This window comes from Drosophila sechellia, chromosome 3L (assembly GCF_004382195.2).
Source record: "Drosophila sechellia strain sech25 chromosome 3L, ASM438219v1, whole genome shotgun sequence".
In the NCBI taxonomy this organism is placed as follows: Eukaryota; Metazoa; Arthropoda; class Insecta; order Diptera; family Drosophilidae; genus Drosophila; species Drosophila sechellia.
In genome coordinates, this window is record NC_045951.1 from 17,567,981 (window position 1) to 17,588,175 (window position 20,195).

Sequence of the window (20,195 nt, forward strand, 5' to 3'; positions counted from 1 at the left end):
TTAATTAGCCCTTCGTAAATTTTTTTATATCCAACAAATTATTTTTATTTAAAATGCATTAATGTACGAAATCTAATTAACGAATATTAGAAAAAGCTTTCTGAAATCAGTGCTGGCGCCCCCAGTGGACGGTATCAGCAACTTAGAGCTTTCTGAAGAAGGCAAGTATGCGCCAACCACCGCCAGATGGCGCCCCACGCTAAACATCCACATTCGTTGTATTAATATAGAAATTCGTTTTACCATATAACTTGGACTTCGATTTGGATTTTCGAATATAAATATGTTTGTTTGATTAACAGAAAAATAATAGCAGCAACATTGTCAGGCCTGTTGTTCATTCAGCTAAGAAGCTTGAGAAAAAATATTTACAGTTGCTCTTTGACGTCACTGCAGATTTGAAGGAAACCCGAAATTGAGTTCATGAACGTTTGTCGACTTCAATTTGTGTGCTAGGCTGGGTGAAAAAAAAAATATATATAATATGCACATGGTGGGGGAGGGAAAGAGAGGGGTAACAGTCGCCACATGCAACGAGGTCACGTGCAGTTGGCTTGGCAATATGGCGCTCTACACTCACAACCTAACGACGCGATAGCGAGCGGCTCTATGAAAATGCACTGCAAGGTTGCACCCCCTCTCTGGCCCACCGAAAAACACCCCAGCCCCCACGCCATCCCCTCTTGCCACCTAATTGTGAGACAGGGCGAATGAACTGAACTGACCCGCTTCGAAGTAACCTCTAAAAATGCTCTCTGCGTATTTGTGCGACTTTTTGTCTATTATTTTTCAGATTCTATTGAAAAATACGGTCAGCTTGTGTGGGCGGTTGGCTTTTGTTAGCTGAGTTTAGTTTGTAATAATTAAAAGTATTTATGGATTATGATTAGGGCGTATTGAAAAATGGAAACTTTTTAATTGAATTATGCTATTGATTTCATACATCTGATTCGCTTTGCCAACAAATTAAATGTAATTTTTAAAAATAATATGTTATTCACATATCGATAAAAAGTAATTTTAATGAGAATATAGATAGATAAAGATTTCTTTTAAATTTAGAAATACATATGTATAATAATAATGTTATAAAATATTTTTTCATAGAATTTTTTAAAAGTCCATAGCATATTAATAGTTCAATTTGAGTCAGATTTTAAATAACAGTATTTGCCAGTATTTTGTTAATAGAGAAGCTCCTAGTCTCGCAAATATAACATTGAAAATAATTCGTTTGTATATTAAAATAGAGTATTCAATTATTTTAAAAATATTTCGTTGATATAGGGTTAGTGAATTTGGATCAAGGGATCTGGCTGCTTTAATCTTTCAGGTTTAGGTGTAACAAAGAGAGAGAGAGAGGCATACCTCTTGCTCGCTCTTTCGCTGCCATTTCCGTTCGCCATCGCCAGAAAAGCTTCTCGCTCTAAGCTTTTCTCTCTTGAGAGTGTGTGTGTGAGCGACACACAAATTGAGTGCAAGTTCAACACACAGACGCACACACACTCGCATATCTATCCGTAGCTGCAGTTCGCTGCTTGAGTGTGCGTGTGTATCTGTGTGTGAATTTAGATCGAGGCTATTGCTTCACAATGCTGCTGGTGCATTCAACTCGGTGCTCAGCTCGGACAAAGCAAAAGGGGCAGAGAGCACAACATTAAGAAAAATTATGTTGAATTTATTTATTGCATAGGGCGCAGCGCTTGCCTCTCTCTCGATTCAATTGCAAAATGCAAATCGTGTGGGTCTGAGGCTCCAATGTACATACATAACACATCGGACATGACACCGTATTCCGCAGCCGCGCGCATTTATTTTTATGAGTTATTTGACTCAGTTTCAGCGGTGGCAAGGTTGTGGCCCACTAGAAACACTGGGGACAGGTGAAGAACCCCTGATGACATTCGATTCGATCGAGAGATTGATACTGTGAGCTGGGACTCGTTTTCGCTTAGCTAATTTGTTACAACTTACATACATACGCGGCAGGAATCAAGGGATTAGAAGCGTGATTGATCGATCGCAGTTGACTTACCTGAAAGTAGAATAAATATTTGATAAGTAATTGGAAATTATTTAAGTATTTCAAGGGCTCTTTGCATATTTATAAATTATAATTCAAAATCCTCGGTAAAGACTTAATTTAAAATGAGTTCTTTAATAACTCTCATGATATCGCTAGCACCCTAAGTACATTTACTTATTTTTAAACTTTTCCAATTCAATTAATCTTTGATCTTCAATGCAACCGCCTCATAAATCAAGCATTTCCCAACACGCTTAGCCTTCGCTACGGCAAGCTGAAAACATTTAAGCCATCCGCTCACTCTTGGCCAGCAATGAAAACAGTTCAGCAAATTTTCATTCAGGGGCATTTGTACACTGGCACAATGGGAGCACAGCAGCAACGACTGCAGTTCGAACAGGAGCGGATCAAGGTGCAGCGGTGGCAGCATCAAAGCTGCGGTGGAGCCCCAACTGGGCGCCAGAACCGGGCCAATTTGAAGGCCGGACATTGGCCCAATGCGACCAATGCATTTACCCCAGAAAACTGCTGCCGGAGAGCGAGAATTGAGGTGCTTACACTCTCGCTCTCTCTCTCTTTTAGTATAGTCCACGTTGCGTATGAGTAATGCGAGTTTTTATCCCACTCTCTCATAGCTGTCAGCATCAAATGTTCTTCTATCTGCTGCAGCTGACAAGCAAATGTGATTTCTCAGAAAATATTCACATGCATTTCAAAAGGATGTGGAACAGACATTTTTATGAAAACAATAGTTTAAAGTATTTTACAATTTTGCGACAATCGTAGAATTTATGAAAATACCATCAAGTATACGCAGTGTTTACGAACGAACTCATATGAAACCATACTGAAGCGTGCCCCAAAAAAAGAAATTGGACCCGCCATACGCCCTTGACATACCTACCACTCCCCACCATCCCTGTGATCCCCCCAGCAAACGCAAATGTTAGCTGAGTAAAAAATAAAGCAAAACAAAAAAAATTATTAGGTCATTTGGCTGGCATCATATCGCCGCGTACATCGGCTGTAGCGATAATAGAACTAAACACACACGCGCACCGCAATCACACACTCACACACACACACAAAACATAGTTACAGAGAGGGGCAGCAATGAAAAAACAAACCCGAGCTGAGGCAGGTCAATGAACGCGATGGCAGTTCCAAGGCCAAAGCCACAATGCCTAGAACCCCAGACCGAAAAAATAGAGAGGGAGTGCGATAAGAGCGAAAACGGAGAGAGGCATGGAGGAAATGAGAGAGCAAGTACGGAGTGAAGCGGAGAGGAAAGAAGGAAAATGCCTATGGGTTTTCCCCACATTAGTTGATTAGACCATGTATTAAAAACTAGCCAAAAATAGGCATTAAACTTATTAAGAAAATGTAGTTATCCCAATGCTTAGAATCGTTTGGAGAGCGGAGCCAGTTTTAAAAAGAGGGCGAATAAACTGCGTTGCTATCACACGTTCTTTTATTATGCCGGCTGTCGGTCCGCTTATCTAATCTCCAGTTAAAACTTAGACAAATTGCAAAAAATAAATAAAAAATGTTAAACTCTAGTTTCAAGAACGGAAAAGCCTAGACTTTAATAATCAAACAATACTCTGAGATATGAGGAAGGTTATTGCCATAGATAGTTTGAACAGATTAACTTGTAACTGATATATACTGTGTTTAAATGTTGTTCAGTTTTAAATATAAGAAACCAATTAAAGTAGTAGTAAAATTCTCAAAAATCTTTCGAGTGCTTCCAACATATTTACAAATATCAGAAGTCACAAGACAATCCCATTTATTCACAAAAAAATTGTCACCCAAGCGTTTTGTTCAAACGCAAAAACCTAATATTGTCAGTCATAAATCTCCAACTGGCAACCGACAAAAAAAAAGGAACGGAAAAAAATATGAATTCAACAGAATAAATGCCACAAAATGTCAACAAATGCCCCAAATACTTGTGGCACGTGCATGTGCCTGTGTAAGACACCGTAGCCATTCACTTGCACCAGTTAGTTGCAAACAAAATAAGCAACATTCAAGAGGTTCAAAACTAAGTGCCAGACGCAATCTTTGTGCTTTCCATGAGCGCTATCAATTGAAAAGGAAATTCACTTTCATGGCTCCAGGTTCCTCCCCTCCCTCAGCGCAATGTGCCCCCACATTTGGCCAAGTTCAACGACCGCACGAGTCCCTGGCCTAGATTTTCCAACATCAACGACAGCAACAGACATTGCTGATATAGCTAGTGTGCTTTTACTTTCGTTCAACATCGGACTCGTTCGGGTTTTTGCGCTGCTTTCGGCTTGAGTTTGATTGGTGCTCATGGAATAGGTTGCCTCACGTATAGCGTTCATGCTTTGGAATTTGCGATAATAGAAACAGCTCCAAAATGGAACTAAGTAATTCGAAAACTTAGGGAAAAAATAAAATTTTAAGAAAAGATTAACTATTAAGAAAACATTCTGATGCGGCGTTACGATACCATCCAATCGCAGTTATATACAAAATGTAGCCTACTTTTAAGGGTATAATAAAGAGATTTCAAGGGTAATGCGCAAAAGTTTTGCAAATACAATATAAGCTATATGAATGATCTGAGTATTTACAGCTGAGTTCAATATATAAATCCATACTTAATTCCGTCAGCTCCTTTATAAAATTAATGAAGATATATAAATATATATTTTTTGGATATAGCATTTTGAACATTTATTTTTTGTGTATTATTGAAAAACGAGAACTATTTATTGTTTTCTTGTTTTGGCAAATTTAAACATAATATAGCTTTTTTTTCTTTTAAATTTCTTAATAGTTCATATTTTCTAGGGTTTTCAAAATTATTTACGTATTTTCCTATCAAAATATTACGATAATCTAAGCATCGCATAAACGCTAATTCATTCATCAAGATTCTCTGCTACGCATTTTGAGGCCAAACATGAATATGTAATTTAATTATGCGGCAAGTATTAATCATAATTTGAAAATGCATAAAATAATCAGCTCATGTTGCGGCCAGCCAATATGCCAATAAAATTCTTATTGCCCAAAGCCTGCAGAAATATCCCCTCGGCAAAGATAATAAAAAGGCAGCCAGCAAATGCGATTTGCTATCGTCACGACGGACCTGCCTCTTATCCCCCTCACTCAGATTGTTGCGTTTGGTTTTTGTTTTTGCACAAAAGGAAAATTTAGGTTAATGAGTTCAACGAACGCCGAGGAAGCGCCAAAAATACTCGCAGTACATGGAGCCAATAGAAAGATAGACAGAAAGTGAAATCATTTTTTTCGAGACTGGGAAATTCGCTGCCGCTTGTGGATGTGGGAAGAGATTTTAGACATACAAGAGGTCGCTTTTTATGACATTCTAATTAAATAAACTTAGCTTTTATGTAAATTAAGCTTAACTTATATTTCTTATACCCATAAGAATGGCTTAAAAGATACATATACATATTTAATCTATAATGACAGATATATTTGATATTCAAAATTTATATAAGATCGAACATCTTTTCTCCAAAAAATTAAAATTTGCGAACTAATTTGGAAAACAAAGGACCCATTATCTACATAAACCTATGAAAATCGACTACACTTGATTGAATATATATCAATATACAGATACAATTTCTATATTTTAGGCTGAATCATTCACTCACCAGCTAAGACTCGTCCAATCAGACGCTCGGTATCGTCTATGTGTTTTGCCTGGGCAAAGAGATCCTCCCGACTGCCCACTGTCATTATGTTTGATTACCGTTGAAAAGGGGCTTGGCTCGATGTATTTAATTATTCAGATGTGGTATTACCAAGTCTCTCAAATTAGTTTGATTTAAATATGTTTAATTGGAATTGTTTGATTGATCTATAAATTTGCTAGGGTTTGTACTAGTTATTTTATTTCTTGTTAATATATTTAAGGCTTTTTATGGCACCTTTGTGAGTGTTCAATTCGTTTAGCTAACTAGTCTAGTTTTGGCTATCAACTTGTTTTTAACTTTAACTTTAAAAAACTTTGATTAAATTTCCTATGGAATAATTGTGTGCACAGATTTATCACAAGGTAGCAACCAGAGCAGTGATGATGTAGGATTTTTTACGTGTTTTATTTTTGGCCAAGTCTTTATGCATTTTCATCTAATAAATGCCACCATTTGTTTATGCATTCTCTAACTATTTAACATTTAGAAAGACTTATCACTCTCTCTTTATGACACTCGGGGAATTCTCAAAAAAATATATTTTTGATTTGTGCTTTGGCCGTACGAATTCACGTGGAAATGCCGAAAAGTTTGGGAAAGATTTTTGAGCGCCGGGCACAGTCTCAGTGTTCAGAATTTCGGTATTCGCGCAGCGAGCGAAGAACGCAGAATAATAAGCAAAACAACAAACGCGGGGCGCCAAAGCCGAAATGCAGAAGCAGAAAATCGCAAGTTTCAGTCAGCTGTTCGGTTTGTTTTTTGCTTTTTTCGGGGCCGGCCATGTGGCTACAGTTTGTCGCACTGCTTTCATGGAGCTTTGCACTGCTTGCAAGATGTGATGGTAAAGCTTTGGCGCGTGGATTTGAATCTCAGTGGCTTTAGTTCGTCACTTTAAGTAAAGAAAGTAAAATCGAACTTGATACACGTTGTAAACAGCGTAAGTACAGGAAATTAGTACATTTTCTGTGTATTTTTCTTCATTATTTTGGCTTTTAGAAATTTTGATTTGTAGTTATTTACTAGTTTGAGTGAAATTCGCTTCTACCTGTTTTGTATAGATTATTGTATTTAAACAATTTAGTTTAAACATTATCAGTAGTTTAATCAAGTCAAAGAGTTATATCTTCCTTTGCATAAGTTTGTGTATATTTCAGCTCCAATAAAATGAAATAACCTAACCATTTCAGCTGAACCCCATATGCCGGCCCAGACAAAAGTGATTGGCTCAGGCTAATGACGAACATTTAACCAAATGCGAAACTATCAGATTGTGGCCGCCAAAACCAACAACCGATTTGGGGAATGCAGCGGATAAAATCCTCGGCCGAAGTCCGATTACCGCTCCGGTTGGCAACAGAAGCACCAAAAACCTAGTCCTGCCTTACGAAGGCCCAAAAAGCAGAAGCAGCAGCAAAAGCAGAGCGGGCCAAAGTTAAATGAACTGTGAAAATGCCAATGACAGAAGAATTATTCAAGGCCGGGCTGACGAACAGCGATACGAGCCAAAAACGAGGCGTGAGAAAGGCTTCGGCGTTGGCCAGTAGCAATAGCAATAACACCAATACCAGCAACAATGGCAACAAAGGCAACTAGGGCTACAGCAGAAACCACTAAAAAAGTTTCCTGAGAGCCGCAGCACAAATGCCTGAAACCAAACTTGCGCCTTCAAAGGGACCCCAATTAAAAATAAAACTTTAATTATGCTTTTGTCAGAAAACAAACAAAAATAAAACTTTTAATCAAATTCATAGACCGAATTCTATGTAGATATGTTCATTATAATTTATTATTGCAGTAGCAATAAATAAATACTCCTTACAATCTGATAAAAAGCGTAATGGCTCGGGATGCATTTAATTGTTATTTGAACTCTTATTGAAAAAAGCGACAATATAATGACATAAAAAGTAAGAGCTTCGATTAAAATTGCTTACCAAGACCGATCAGCAATAGAAAGTAATAAATATATGAGGCACACTAGCAACATAAGCTGCATTTAAGACAAATGGAAGACCAGAGACTTGATGTTTGGGTTAGGTAAGTAAATGTCTGTGGCTTGTGCAACGCGAATGCGACCGAATCCTTGAGCTACATAGGGATTGTCCTAGCCAGCAGCTAAGCCACCTCCGTTTTCCGCAATCCCCATGCTGCCTTGGTCTTTCCAGCCACCGAAGAGTGGCATTGGGAACTGTAGCAAAATGTCAGCGAACGCATTTGAACTTTTCATTGCAACCCCACGTAAGTCGAGGGAGCGAACGGGGGCCATTATATCCGCCCACTGAGGCCGTGCCTCTGGGTCTGCCCTCAATTCGGATTCGGCTGCCATGTTGCACAATCCCGGCCAGCAGCCGCAGCCAGCGATTCTGTGTCGTTGCACGGGTTCAGGGTCACTTCGCGTTGCACTCAGCGCCCAGCAGCAGAATCTGGGTGTGGGTTGAACCACTTGGGCTGCTGCGCACTGAGAAAAATATTTGAAGGTAACCGGTTAAATTTATCTACAATCGTCTCAAGCTGGCGAAAACTTTGCGCTAATGCTTGGTACCATATTGCATTAATTCATTAGAATTATCAAAACATATTTTCACGTTTTAATCAATGTTATATTGTGAAGTATTTTAAATTAACACATAGTTTTAAATTAACAGAAGTTGCTTCGGAGATTTTCAAACAATCCAGTTTAGTAGAATTATCTGGTGTTTTGGAAACAATTAAAATAAGTATGCCAAAAGTATGCTATAAATATTTTGTGAAGTATTCCATACTCTTGATATACAAAGGCCTCAGATTATTGCTATTATTACTCATCAATAAGTTGAAAAACAATTCAAAAATATGAATTGTATATTTTTGGTTTTGAAAAGGCAGGCATTGCTTAAACTATATAAATTTGTATCTGTGTAAATTGGCTCCCGCTAGTGCTCCATTAAACGTGTTAGGCGCCAAACGGTGTGAAAATAAAAAGCACTTAACCCACCAGTAATTCGCTGCTGATTCGATTAGGCCAACACCGTTGAGAACTGAGAATTGAAAGGAGAAGGGGCTCAACTTAATGGAGAAACACACTTTTCTTAGAGAATGGAAGGTTGCAAGCTGTGCAACGCAAAGCAGGAAAATTGGAACTTTTAATTAAATATAAAAGTTTAGGCTTGCCAAATTAGTTTAGGAGACGCAACATGTAAATGATATGATTTTAAGAGTGCAGAATCATACATTGAATTGAGGACAGGATAATTGCCTTCCTTCAGAACTTTTCCCTGTGCGGACTCAAAAATTTAACCGCAACCACACATAAGTCTCTTGATCCGCTGACGTAGTTTCCCATGCATTCAACTTCTCACGAAACTCACTTAGTCATGCATATACATTTATAGAGCGTGTCTATTCAGTGTCTATTCAACTCTCGGGGAAATTCGTCCAAGGACATGAACTGTGCTCACCCCAAAAGCAATTCGACTTCATGCAAATGGGACAGAAGGCGCCGATAAATGGTGACCCACCGTTTTATCACCGAAAACCCCCTATTCCGGCCCTCGGCACCCACTAAACGATGTCAAAGACAAAAAACTAAGGAGAGACAATTTTAAAATTTTAATTAAAACCGAAAATAACTGCAATGCAATTCAAATGGCCAGCCGACGGTGCTTTCAAAATGTGTGTAAGGATTTAGTGCCGCTTCGCTTGTGTGTGTGTGTGTCATGTCATTGTCCTGGATAAAGTGCAACGACTTTGGCCCTTCAAAACGTCACGAAAATGCGTGAAAAGCTCAAAAAAGCTTTTAGGTGACTATAAAGCTAACTGTTTCTTTGTTTATCGGGATTTTTGATATATTGCAATAAAATCAATAATATACTATATATGCTAAGATAGGGCTTATAAAATAATAATAAGAAGAATAAGAATTGTGAAATATATATTTAATTAATTTTTTATACCATTTGCCAATTATATTTTTATAGATTTAGCGCTCTTTAAAATAGAATCCATAACTCAAATCCCCACCAACGATAAGAGTTGAATTACACAATACATGCACATAGTAAAAATAACTGTGATTTAAGTTAATATATAGGATACTATTCATAGTAATAACTCTGATAGGAAACGCATAAATATTCTCCAAACAGCAGACAACAAAAGCGGGCGACAAAAGTTGTTCACACTCGCAAACACAAAGAGAGAAAGAGCAATGGATATGAGCTAAGGGGGTGGCTGTGGGCGAGAGTGTGAGAGAGAGTGCGTGAGTGTACGGCACTCTCAGATACAAACGCACACACAGATACACACAGGCACACATACCACCGCGCACTGGGACAGCACTTGGCCCAGATTATTTTGAAGGTCGCGTATTATCGACGGTCGTTCACCTATTTACTCGGCACACAACAAAAGCAACACATACAACAGCGACGCTGACGTCGACGTCGACTGCGGGTGGGCTTTTTGGCTGTATTTCTCTGCGTCCGTTTCTTTTATATGTAAATTAATAAATATTCTGGTATATACAGTGAATGCCTAGAAAAAAATTCGATATGATTTAAAAATCGAAGAATTGCAGGACAGATGTGTATCAAATACGTTTTAAGAAATGAATGACATTTACTTTAAATTGGAAAAGTTTTCAAAACTTTGACTTTATTAATAATTTTTTTTAAAAATGCATAGCCTTTAAAGATCTTTAAATTTTTGCATTAATTTGAAATGAAGGTTGCCATGTTAATTCTTCTACAAAATAAAAGTATTGTTAATGTTCTAGGGCATCTACTGTAAATATTTTGGTTTGCTTTATGTATAACGGTGTGTGCACATTTTTAACGCCAGTGTTCTCACATTATGTGTATATTTAATCAGCAGTTTCCACGAGTGTGGTTGCTTTTGTTGTTGCCGCAGCGCGTGCGACATTTGTTGCCGTGTTTATTGGGAAAGCTCTCCAAAAAGGAAGCGGGAAAATTATGCGGAAAAGCTTTGCGAGGGAGTATTGAGGCAGTCCACAAACATTTGCACACACACGAATATGATATTCCTTATTTTCGTGTGTATTTTTCGGCAGTTAATGCGCATTAGGTGAGCCAGCGAAAAATAAACAAATTCCTTGCAAATACCAATACACTTAAGAAGTTAATAAACACAGGGGCTTTAGGCGAAAAAAGGGCGTCATATTGTTGGTTTTCAATAAGCTAAAACATATGTGGCACCTTAAAATTTAAGTGTAACGTGCTCGTTGGGTGGAAACTTGGGGGTGGCTAAAGACGACAGGGGGGCAGCTTATGTATCTTCCATTTGCAAAGTAGGCCGACAAAAGCTTGTACACAGCTAGGTCATTAGGTCACAACTGTGCGAGCGAGATGGGATGTTTACAAAAACTGGAAAGTTGAGAGCGGCATTAAATTTAATCAGGAAATATCGCTACAGGATACCAAGATCTAATATCAATCAAAGCTATGCTCTAAACAAATCAACAGCCAAATTCATAGCATGGAATTCATAGCATGGAACCAACTTTTCCATCAGAGCCAAATTAATATGAGTCCTACAAATATTTCCTAAGAAGAGCAAAATGCTTTTATTTGAGAGAGGAGGAGAGGAAAGTAATACAAGTGAGAGAAAAAAGGTCTCTGTGGGCCAAAGGGGCGTATGGGTTATTTTTAGCACAAGCCAAGAGAAAAGGCCTAGCCCAATGGGCTCAAACTTGAGGCTGTGAGTGGGTGAGATTTTGGTGGATGGTTTGGGTGGACAGCCCACGGAAACAAAGCGGCTCATGCAGGGGGTTTCGACTTCGCTTGAGGGGATTTGACACATTGACCATGAACTTGCTTTCAGCAGCAGTAAGAGTGGCATGAAATTGAGAATTATTTGAAGACAATGCGCGTAGGTGTTATATAAAAATTATACCATACATCTCAAGTAAAAAACATTTAAATAAGTAAATGGACATTATTATTAACAGTGTAAATGTTGGTGGTATTACTTTGGCCGTGGGCCAACGGAAAATTTGTGTATCCTGTCGCTCGACAATGTTTTCCGCATAAAATCATTTATCATAATTTTAAAGTAAGCAAACAGCTCAAAGTCTTGTCAATGCAAATAACAAATTCAATTAAGTCAAGAAAAGTGAGCTCCAATAATGAAAGAGAAAACCATTTAGAGCAGAGAGAGAGAGAGAGAGAGAGAGCGCACACAGCAAGCAATTTCCACGAATTGCTCCATTAATAACACTAGAATTAACCGAAAGGTTACTAAAAGTCAAGGCCACCAACGAAATTCGACACATGCCCGGTCGAAGAGCAACAAAAGCGAAAGGAAAGCGCAGAAAGCCAGGAAAGAGAAAGGCGCTGAAAGAGCGACAGGGACAGGGCAAGCTGCCACATTGACAAAGTGCTAATGCGTGTGAGAGTTATGTGCCAAATTTATAGGCCTCCTACTATGGAGTTGGTAGCAATCAACTCGGCTAACAGCCCACCACGCCTGCCAACACCCAAAACCGAACCTAATGGCTGTAAGGAAACATTCGGAGCCAAAAGTAAACGGAAAAGCCCGAGGAAAAACGAGCATTACGAGTTTACGAGAAATATTTCAATTTTTGTTTCGGCCTGGTAAACGGTTAATTAAATGTGTTGCTACCCGCAAATACGTAAAAAAAGTTTACGAACCAAGCCGAATATAAACAACAACTAATGGTGTAACTTGCCCAAGGTTAAGGTCGCTTTTGCTATTTAACGATTGTGGCTGGGAATCCATTTGAATGGGGCGCTATTTGTTTGGGATTATGTTGGATTAACAACAAAGTAAATGAGGTTAACATTCCATCCTGAATTCTAAAAGATGCTAAGGAAAAAATAGATAAAAAGGAATCATTAAGAAAAACGTCGTGTTATGAATATTTCATAAGTAACCATTTTCTCTAATCTTTTAGATAACAAGGAATGTATTTTCAAGCTATAAAATAGAATACAATTTGCTTTAAACCCAACCGATCTAGCAAGTATTTTTCACAGCTGCATGCCTGCTGCCATCTATTGCCAGATGGTGGAACCGCAACAACTGCGAAAAATGCAACGAGGAAAAGCTTTGTCATACAATTTTCCAGTTGCATTAGAAAAAAGTTTTTCCACAGAAAATCGTAAAAGTCCGAAACTGCACCTGAAGCTTTGCTGATGCGCTTGGGTTGCATTCGCAGCTAAAGTTCGCGCACGAAAGCTTCTTGAAATACGTAGTTTCAACTATTAAAATGAAATGTTGCCAAGTAAAGGCAACCCTGCAATTAGTGAGAGATGACAGTCAAAGAGATTTAGACCGAGAGGAGAGAGCTTTCTGCACTTCTCTGCAGGTGAAGAGCCACAAGTTGCCGCCAGGAAGTGCAACAGATGCGGCAACATTGAACAAACAGCTGTTTTAGTAGTAAAAGAAAGTATAGAGACCAATAATAGAGGATGGAGCAAACATTTTAAAATCTATATTTTAAAATTATGTTATTACGAAACGGAAAATCAGATTGAAGTATTATAGATTTAAGAAAATGATATGACAATGTTTATATTCAAATAATGCATATAAAGAATATGGTTTCAGTGTCAGATTGCCCTTGTATGTGCTACACGTGCAGTGCAACCCCATCCTTCACCAAGGATCCGACATTGGGCTGCCCTTGATCGCAAGTAACCTTCAGCGCAGGCGAGAGCTTTTGCCCTCGGAATGCAAACTGAAAAGTGTGGAAAAGTAAAATTGCCAAGGGGCTGCCAGGACATGGGCAGCAGGTCCTTGCCCAGGGGTAATTGGCTGGGGGCCCCACGGCAAAGGTAGGTCCTGCCTTAATTGCCAGTTAATTGACTTTGAGTGGCATTAACCGACATCCGAGAAGGACTTACATTTAATTGGACTTGACATCATAAGGCGTTTTGGTACATACCTGCAAGGAAAGGAGAGAGAATACAAGATTAATGGTAAATATTAAATGAGGGTCAGTTTATGGGGCATCAGTGGGTTGTCTTCGATTCGGTCCTCTAAGATTTGCAGACATCGCGTCGAGAGTTCTCCAACTTTTATCCGCTTGTTTTGCACATTTTTCCTCATTTCTGCGCCCGGTTTTTGTGTTTTTATTGCGCAAAGCGCACATGCCAACGACCTTGACCATCACAATTTATTTTCATTTTACTTTTTGCCTCCCTCTCTCTCCGGCGTGTGTGTGAGTGAGAGTGTGGAGCAAGTGACACACATTACGTAGGTCCCCATTTAGTCGCTTACACAAGACCTCAGGCAAGGCCAGCCTTCCTCCTCCCACTGCCCACCCCTTAGTTCCCTATCTTTCGCTCTTCCAGCCCCTTTTTGTGGCTGTTTTGTTATTATTATAATTTCTGATGATGCCTCTAAGTCACGATGGTTGGCAGTATCATCAAGCCAAATTGGTTGGTTTTTAAAAATCAAGTTTAGAAGTCACTATGAAGTACTTACAAGTACTAACATTTCAAATGAGTCGAAAGATTGATGTGGGAAAGTTTCTATCGAAATATTTTGCATTTAATTTAAAACTTATAGAATTACTTTCTGAACTCAATATATTTTGTTGGGCTTACCAATTTGAACTACAAAAATTTACTTTAAAAAATACATTGAGCTGTGTTCACTTTTGAAATTTAGATAACTTTTAGATACCAGAGAATAAAAACATCACGTTTCACTTCCCCATTAGAAAGCAATTCTCATGATAAATCTGCTGTCAATAAATTATTTATATTTAATTCGCACTTGATTCTATTTAGATTTTGCTTCCCCTAAGCGTGCACCTGTAATCCCACCTGCCCACCTGCGCCAAAGTCTCTCTATTATATTAGAATACGTAGTGCGGAAACTGGCGGTCACCTAACCGACATCGAATCGTTCGATATGCCCCGTGCCCAGACACAAAAATATTTATTTTCAATGTCACAGAGCAGACGAGTGGGGAAGTCTATGTATACATATGAAATAGAGTAATGTGGGTGAGGTCAATACAAACCTATGAGCTACGTCAGAGCACAATTGATGATTGAGTGAGTGAGTTTGCGGTGGCAACTCTGGCAGCACAGTGGGCAACATGCCAAGGAAATTACTCAAGGCACGGAAGTGAGCCAAGGCTTCTCATCGAATATTTCCCCCAAGCCAAAATTCGCCATAATAAATACGACGATAGAAGGAGAAATTATGAAACAGCCAAATATAGATTCAAACAAACGGAGACCGATTGAATGTCAAAAGCCGGAGAAAATTGGGTTAGTATACTAGGAGGTAATCCACAGGATGCACGGAGGAAAAATCAATGTTTATTACTTCAAGTGGTTGTAATTGAAGGAAAATGGCAATTATAAGTTGACATTGACATTGCTTATCACACAAAAAACACGCACCCAATGAGCGAAAGGAGACTGGTGGAATGCAAGGAGTGGAAGCCTGTCGCCTTTGTCCTTATCCTTGTCCTTGTGCGTTCATTATACAATCCGAAGAGCACGCGCACAGACCGTTGTTGCTGTTTTTGTAGCTGTCAACGCATGCACATTTCATTGCCATCTTGCAGTCTACACACACACACACAAGTAATTGAACCCCCACCACGCACACACAAACGCACATACACAACCCACAACACGGCCTTGACCACAAACAAGGACTTGTCAATTTCAGTAGCCCCAAAAACAATATACACGAAAATATAGGAAGACCAAACGTTTTTACCGCATGGAATATAACTTTTTTAACAACATTTAACAACACCTAACAAATAAGCTATTAGCCAGTATTTAATACTAGTGTTATGTTATATTATAATTAAAAAAATCATTTTCTTTTGTAATTAAAAAATATATTTGAATACTTTTCCAGGAAGGTTTTAACCTATTAAAAAAAGATTTTTAAATTTAGTAAACAAGAAAATACTTTAAAAAAGATTTTTCTGAGAAGCGAAAAGGATGAGAGTGAGAGTCGTAATTTAGTTTTTTGTTTACTTTCCGAAGTCTTCACTTCCCCAAAAGTGAGTTCAGGAAAATTGCATAGGAAAAACAAAAGTTTTGGTGTCAGTTTACATATTTTGATTTTAAGTTAAGTAGGAAAATTCTTAAACTAATCGATTATCTATCAATTAGGCTTCCAAAGATGGAGCGGAAATGCGAAATGATAGCAAAAACTAAAAGGATAATAAAGGTTTGTATGGCAAATCAATTGTTTATAGGAATATAATACTATTTCTTATTAAATCCCAGACAAACAAAGAACACATTAAAACTGAAAAAGAATTTCAATATTCATCAGAAATCGAGCTTTAATCAATTCAGTACAATTTACTTCCATTTTGCGTATGATTCGCTTTCACATATGGTTCAATGACACCTGTTTGGTTTCGGATTCAACCGATCCGATGTTGTTTATAAGAAATATCCAATCCAAGTTTTGCGTGACACACTAACCCATATATGTGGGGAAAGTCTAGGGAACTGTAATATTTATGATCTCGTGGCAGGGGGAGAAATGTCAAGTGCTTTGGCCCTGACCTGACCTCCGCCACAACGTCGGTTGCCCACGCTATAACCCCTATAGCCCAGCCCCTAACTATTCAGAATCGAGAAACCGGCAAAGCAACGCAACAATGTATAGTAGAAAGCCATCAAAAATGCCAGCCCCCATTCACCTGGGAAATGCGGTGGGATGGGCATGTTTTAAGTTCCCTTTCTGCCGGTAAGCCCCCTATTCGTCCTCTCTTTCTGCGCTGCACTTGCTCTCTCTTTCGCTCTCGGAAGTAGTTCGGAAAATTTCATTGCCATCACGTTCAATGTCAGGTTCATGCGCATCGCCTCCAAATGCAAGGCAAAGGTTATGCAGCAGCATTTGCAGTCCAACGGAGGGCGCACGGGGGGTGTCATTTGGGTGGGCACAGGGTGTCAAATGGGGGGTGGTAATGGCCACTGGGTGGTGCCTCGTTCGACTGTTGTAAGGTCACTGTCAAGTGGCAATGGCATGTCCAAGGATGAGCCATTTAAGCAGCGACGTGTGCGGGTACTTTCGGTATTTGTTTGGGTTAATAAGGTTCTAGCTGCCCGGATATCAGCGGGTTTCGAGAGAGGTCTGCATCGAAAAACAATCGATTTAAACTGGTGACTGGGCTTTTAACTAAATTTATATAGTTTTAAATGCCAGTAGCCCTTACTAACTAGCTTTGCTAACTAAATTGAATGCAACGCTGTAACAGAATTGACAATAAGGCTACTACAAAAATGTTAAGCATGTTTGATTGATTAGACACTAGATTATAAGAACTAATTGGTGACGAATTAAAAATTAGTACAAATCAATAGATCCAACAGAATTAAGAAACTTTTCGTTTTGTGAATAGTTATTTTTTCATAACTGAAGGAATCTGTGCCCGTCATGTGAATATGTAATTTACTTCAATAAATCATATGTTGTTTTTAACCCAGTTAGACCCTATAGATTGTGCATCATACCAATAATGTCAGAGCTAAGAGCTAGCCAAAGACCCGAAGAACGACAACAAATCGTGTTATTGACCTAAGTCAAGGGCACTGCACTTGAGCTATATCTCCCAGGCCGGAGCGGGATGGCAATAGCATATTGAAGGGAATGCAGATTGCAGATTCGAGTACAGCCGCGATTCGAATCGCTGCTAGTTGTTGTTGGAAGTTTTGGGGCAACAGAAGTGATCGAGGGGGCTAAGCAGAATCTGAGAACGTTTTTAGGCGCGCGTATAAACAAAAAGCAGATCACAGGAGGGAAAATGTATAAATAGCGCCCCCAAGTCCCAAGCGTGACGCTATATATCCCTCTCTTTCCCTTTCCCTTCGGGCCAACCCTCTCCTTTAGTATTTTATTTTAAAATTTTTGCAGTCGGTGATGTTGTTGTTTTTGTTGTTTGGGTGAAGTCATGTCGTTGACAATATCAAGGCCAGCCCACCTACCAAACCTAAGTTCCTTTGCACAGTGAGAAAAGGATTTTGTATAATTAACTATTAATCGAAAGGCACAAACAAATAAACAGAGTTATTATATAATGCTAAATGCTAAATAAAAAACAAATCCTAAATTGTTGGTTTTGAACTTTATGACTATCAATATAAGTTATTAGTACGACTATAAATACAACCCTGTTTAGATCTTTCATACCAAGTCCGACACAATTTCCAATATTTAGTTAGAATAATTTTAGATTTCCATGACAAGTTTCTCTGTGCACTTCCTCTTTCCCTTTCCTGACTCATGGGCTGGCTCTTTCTACACTCGGTATCCCTTTCTCTTTCCCTCTGGCTTGCGTTCTTCGCGATCCACAAGAAGCCAACGACTTTTGCTTGTAGGTCAATGGCACTTGCCTGAGAAACTTCTTCATGGGCTCCCTCTGCAACCAGTTTTATACTTTGCCGATCCTGCTAATAACCAGACGAGTCCCTCGCTGTTCCCCTCTTGTTTTTCTGTTGCCGTCCTTCTCTGTCTGCCCTACATTGGACCTTTGGTTTGGTCTGCTTGATTTAATGCTGGTAATGTTGCCCCTTCGCCATCTCGATTTTGATCTTTCCAGGCTCATTTCTTCTTGTTCGGACTATTCTGCATGCCTTTGTTGTTACCAAAGTTCAAGGTCTTCGATTTATCGTTTCTGCCTCAGTTCTTGTTCTCGAGATACCTCTACTTTAAAAAGTGGGGATATGAGTTATTCGATAAAGTTTTCTTCAAGCCTTAAGGAAGTTGTTATAAGGGCTTAAGGGTTGTTATAAAAACAAACCTACATACATCAACTACTTTAAAAGAACTATTTAAATAATATGGAATTTTTAATTTTAAAAAACTCCTAAAAATTATAGTACAAAATGTAAGTCTTTTCGCTTGCTGGGATTTCGTTCCTTTGTCAGACGATTTTCTCTCTCTCTGTCACTCGTCTAGCTATCTCCCTCATTCCCTTCCTGTTGTTCTGCTTTACTGGCCAGCTTAATTATTTAACTTGATTCGAGTTTTTTATGTATGCAATGTCTGCGCCTTTTTTCGCCCCTTTTTTGCACTTTTGTTTTTTTGTTCACTCTGCGATTTTTTTACTTTTGTGTTGCATTTAAATTGACTTTGAGCTTCACTTATTTCATGTAATTAAGACGTTTCCGGTTCATGACCTAAATGTGCAATTCAGGGCAACTGCTTGGTTGCCCCAGGGATTTGGTTTTGGTTTTAATGGGCTGGTTTTTGATATTTGCATAAATATTGAAGATGGCTAATCATTGCGTCTGAAAAGGCCCAGAGGGGAACCAAAACTTACCCAAAAGATGTACCTTGATAACATTTTTTTAATTACTAATAAACACTAAAAATCTTTTTAGTGTAATCAATCTTTTACATAATGTTTTTGATTACCGGAAAAAAAGTTTTTTTTACAACAGAAAAAGTTTTTTTTTGAGATACGATGATAATGATTCACGCTAATAGTGATTTCTGGGAAGCCCAAACAAAATTGACCTCAAACTCCGCTCCGATTAACGTCTGAAAAACTGTCTTCTAACCACGCAAAGATGATTCAGATCAAATTCTGTTATCGGAAATTGAAAGCTTTCCACCAACTGGCCAACTGACTCAGACTCTGAAGTATTCACAACGAAAGGGGCACGTGACAATGTAATAATATAGAGAGGCCATTAGTTGAACGGTAAAAGTGAAACCATTATTAACAAGGTTAAGCAAGTTGTAAAAATACCTGATATAGAACTATTCAAAGCTCAACTCGACTGTATGTCTCAACTCTATTACATTTCAGAGGTAAAGTGTTGTCTAAATAATAGTTCATAATAATAAAAAAATCAATCAAATTGACTACGACTATTATCTCAGAGTAGATAAAAAGTTTAAGGATATATTTCTCTCAAAAATATATTGATGATTTTCTCATGTGTCTATTCGGCGCAAAAATACAAACATCGAGCTGGGCGAAGTTCTATTCTATATGGTGCATACTAATAGGTACCTTGGGAATTGGATACTCGCTGTATTTTATAATTGATATAGACAAATATATCAAAATTGTTTTGCACTTAGCTACCTTCATTTATTCTTCGAATAGCTTAAAGTATAAGAGAGTATTAGTCTATGCCTGGGTTCATATTTCCTTTATTATGCTTTTTTCCATTATGTATATTTTGGCTGGGATATTTATGCTGCTGGGCATAAGAACGGTAAATTAAGTTCAACAACTTTTTTTTAAACCTCTAACGTGACCTTAATGTAGAATTCCAAGAGAGTGTTTAAATTTGGAAAAGTTTTAAGCTACTTCTTTGCCCTATACACCTGGATGTTTGTGTTAACAACAGGTAAGTTTGTTTTTCCTATAAAGCAATTTTAATAAATATATTATCCAGAAACTGACTGAAAAAATATGTTAAAATTATCTTAATCGTTTTCACCTTATCATTTTCTGTATATAGTTGTACATTGCATCTGTGCAGTAAAATTATGCCGAT

At 38.3% G+C, this 20,195-nt stretch overlaps 1 protein-coding gene across 2 annotated transcripts in view; it reads right to left on the minus strand.

Moving 5' to 3' along the window:
* Positions 1–20,195, minus strand: part of LOC6620533 (ecdysone-induced protein 75B, isoforms C/D) — a 96,536-nt gene that overhangs the window by 64,768 nt on the left and 11,573 nt on the right. The window contains exon 1 of one of the 2 annotated variants that reach the window (XM_032719453.1): positions 5,689–6,342. The exons of the other annotated variant lie outside the window; for it this stretch is intronic. Within the exon in view, the coding sequence (XP_032575344.1) occupies positions 5,689–5,773 (85 nt within the window). The 5' untranslated portion in view covers positions 5,774–6,342. Of the gene's footprint in view, positions 1–5,688; positions 6,343–20,195 lie in introns of those variants that run through there. 2 annotated transcript variants of the gene reach the window in all.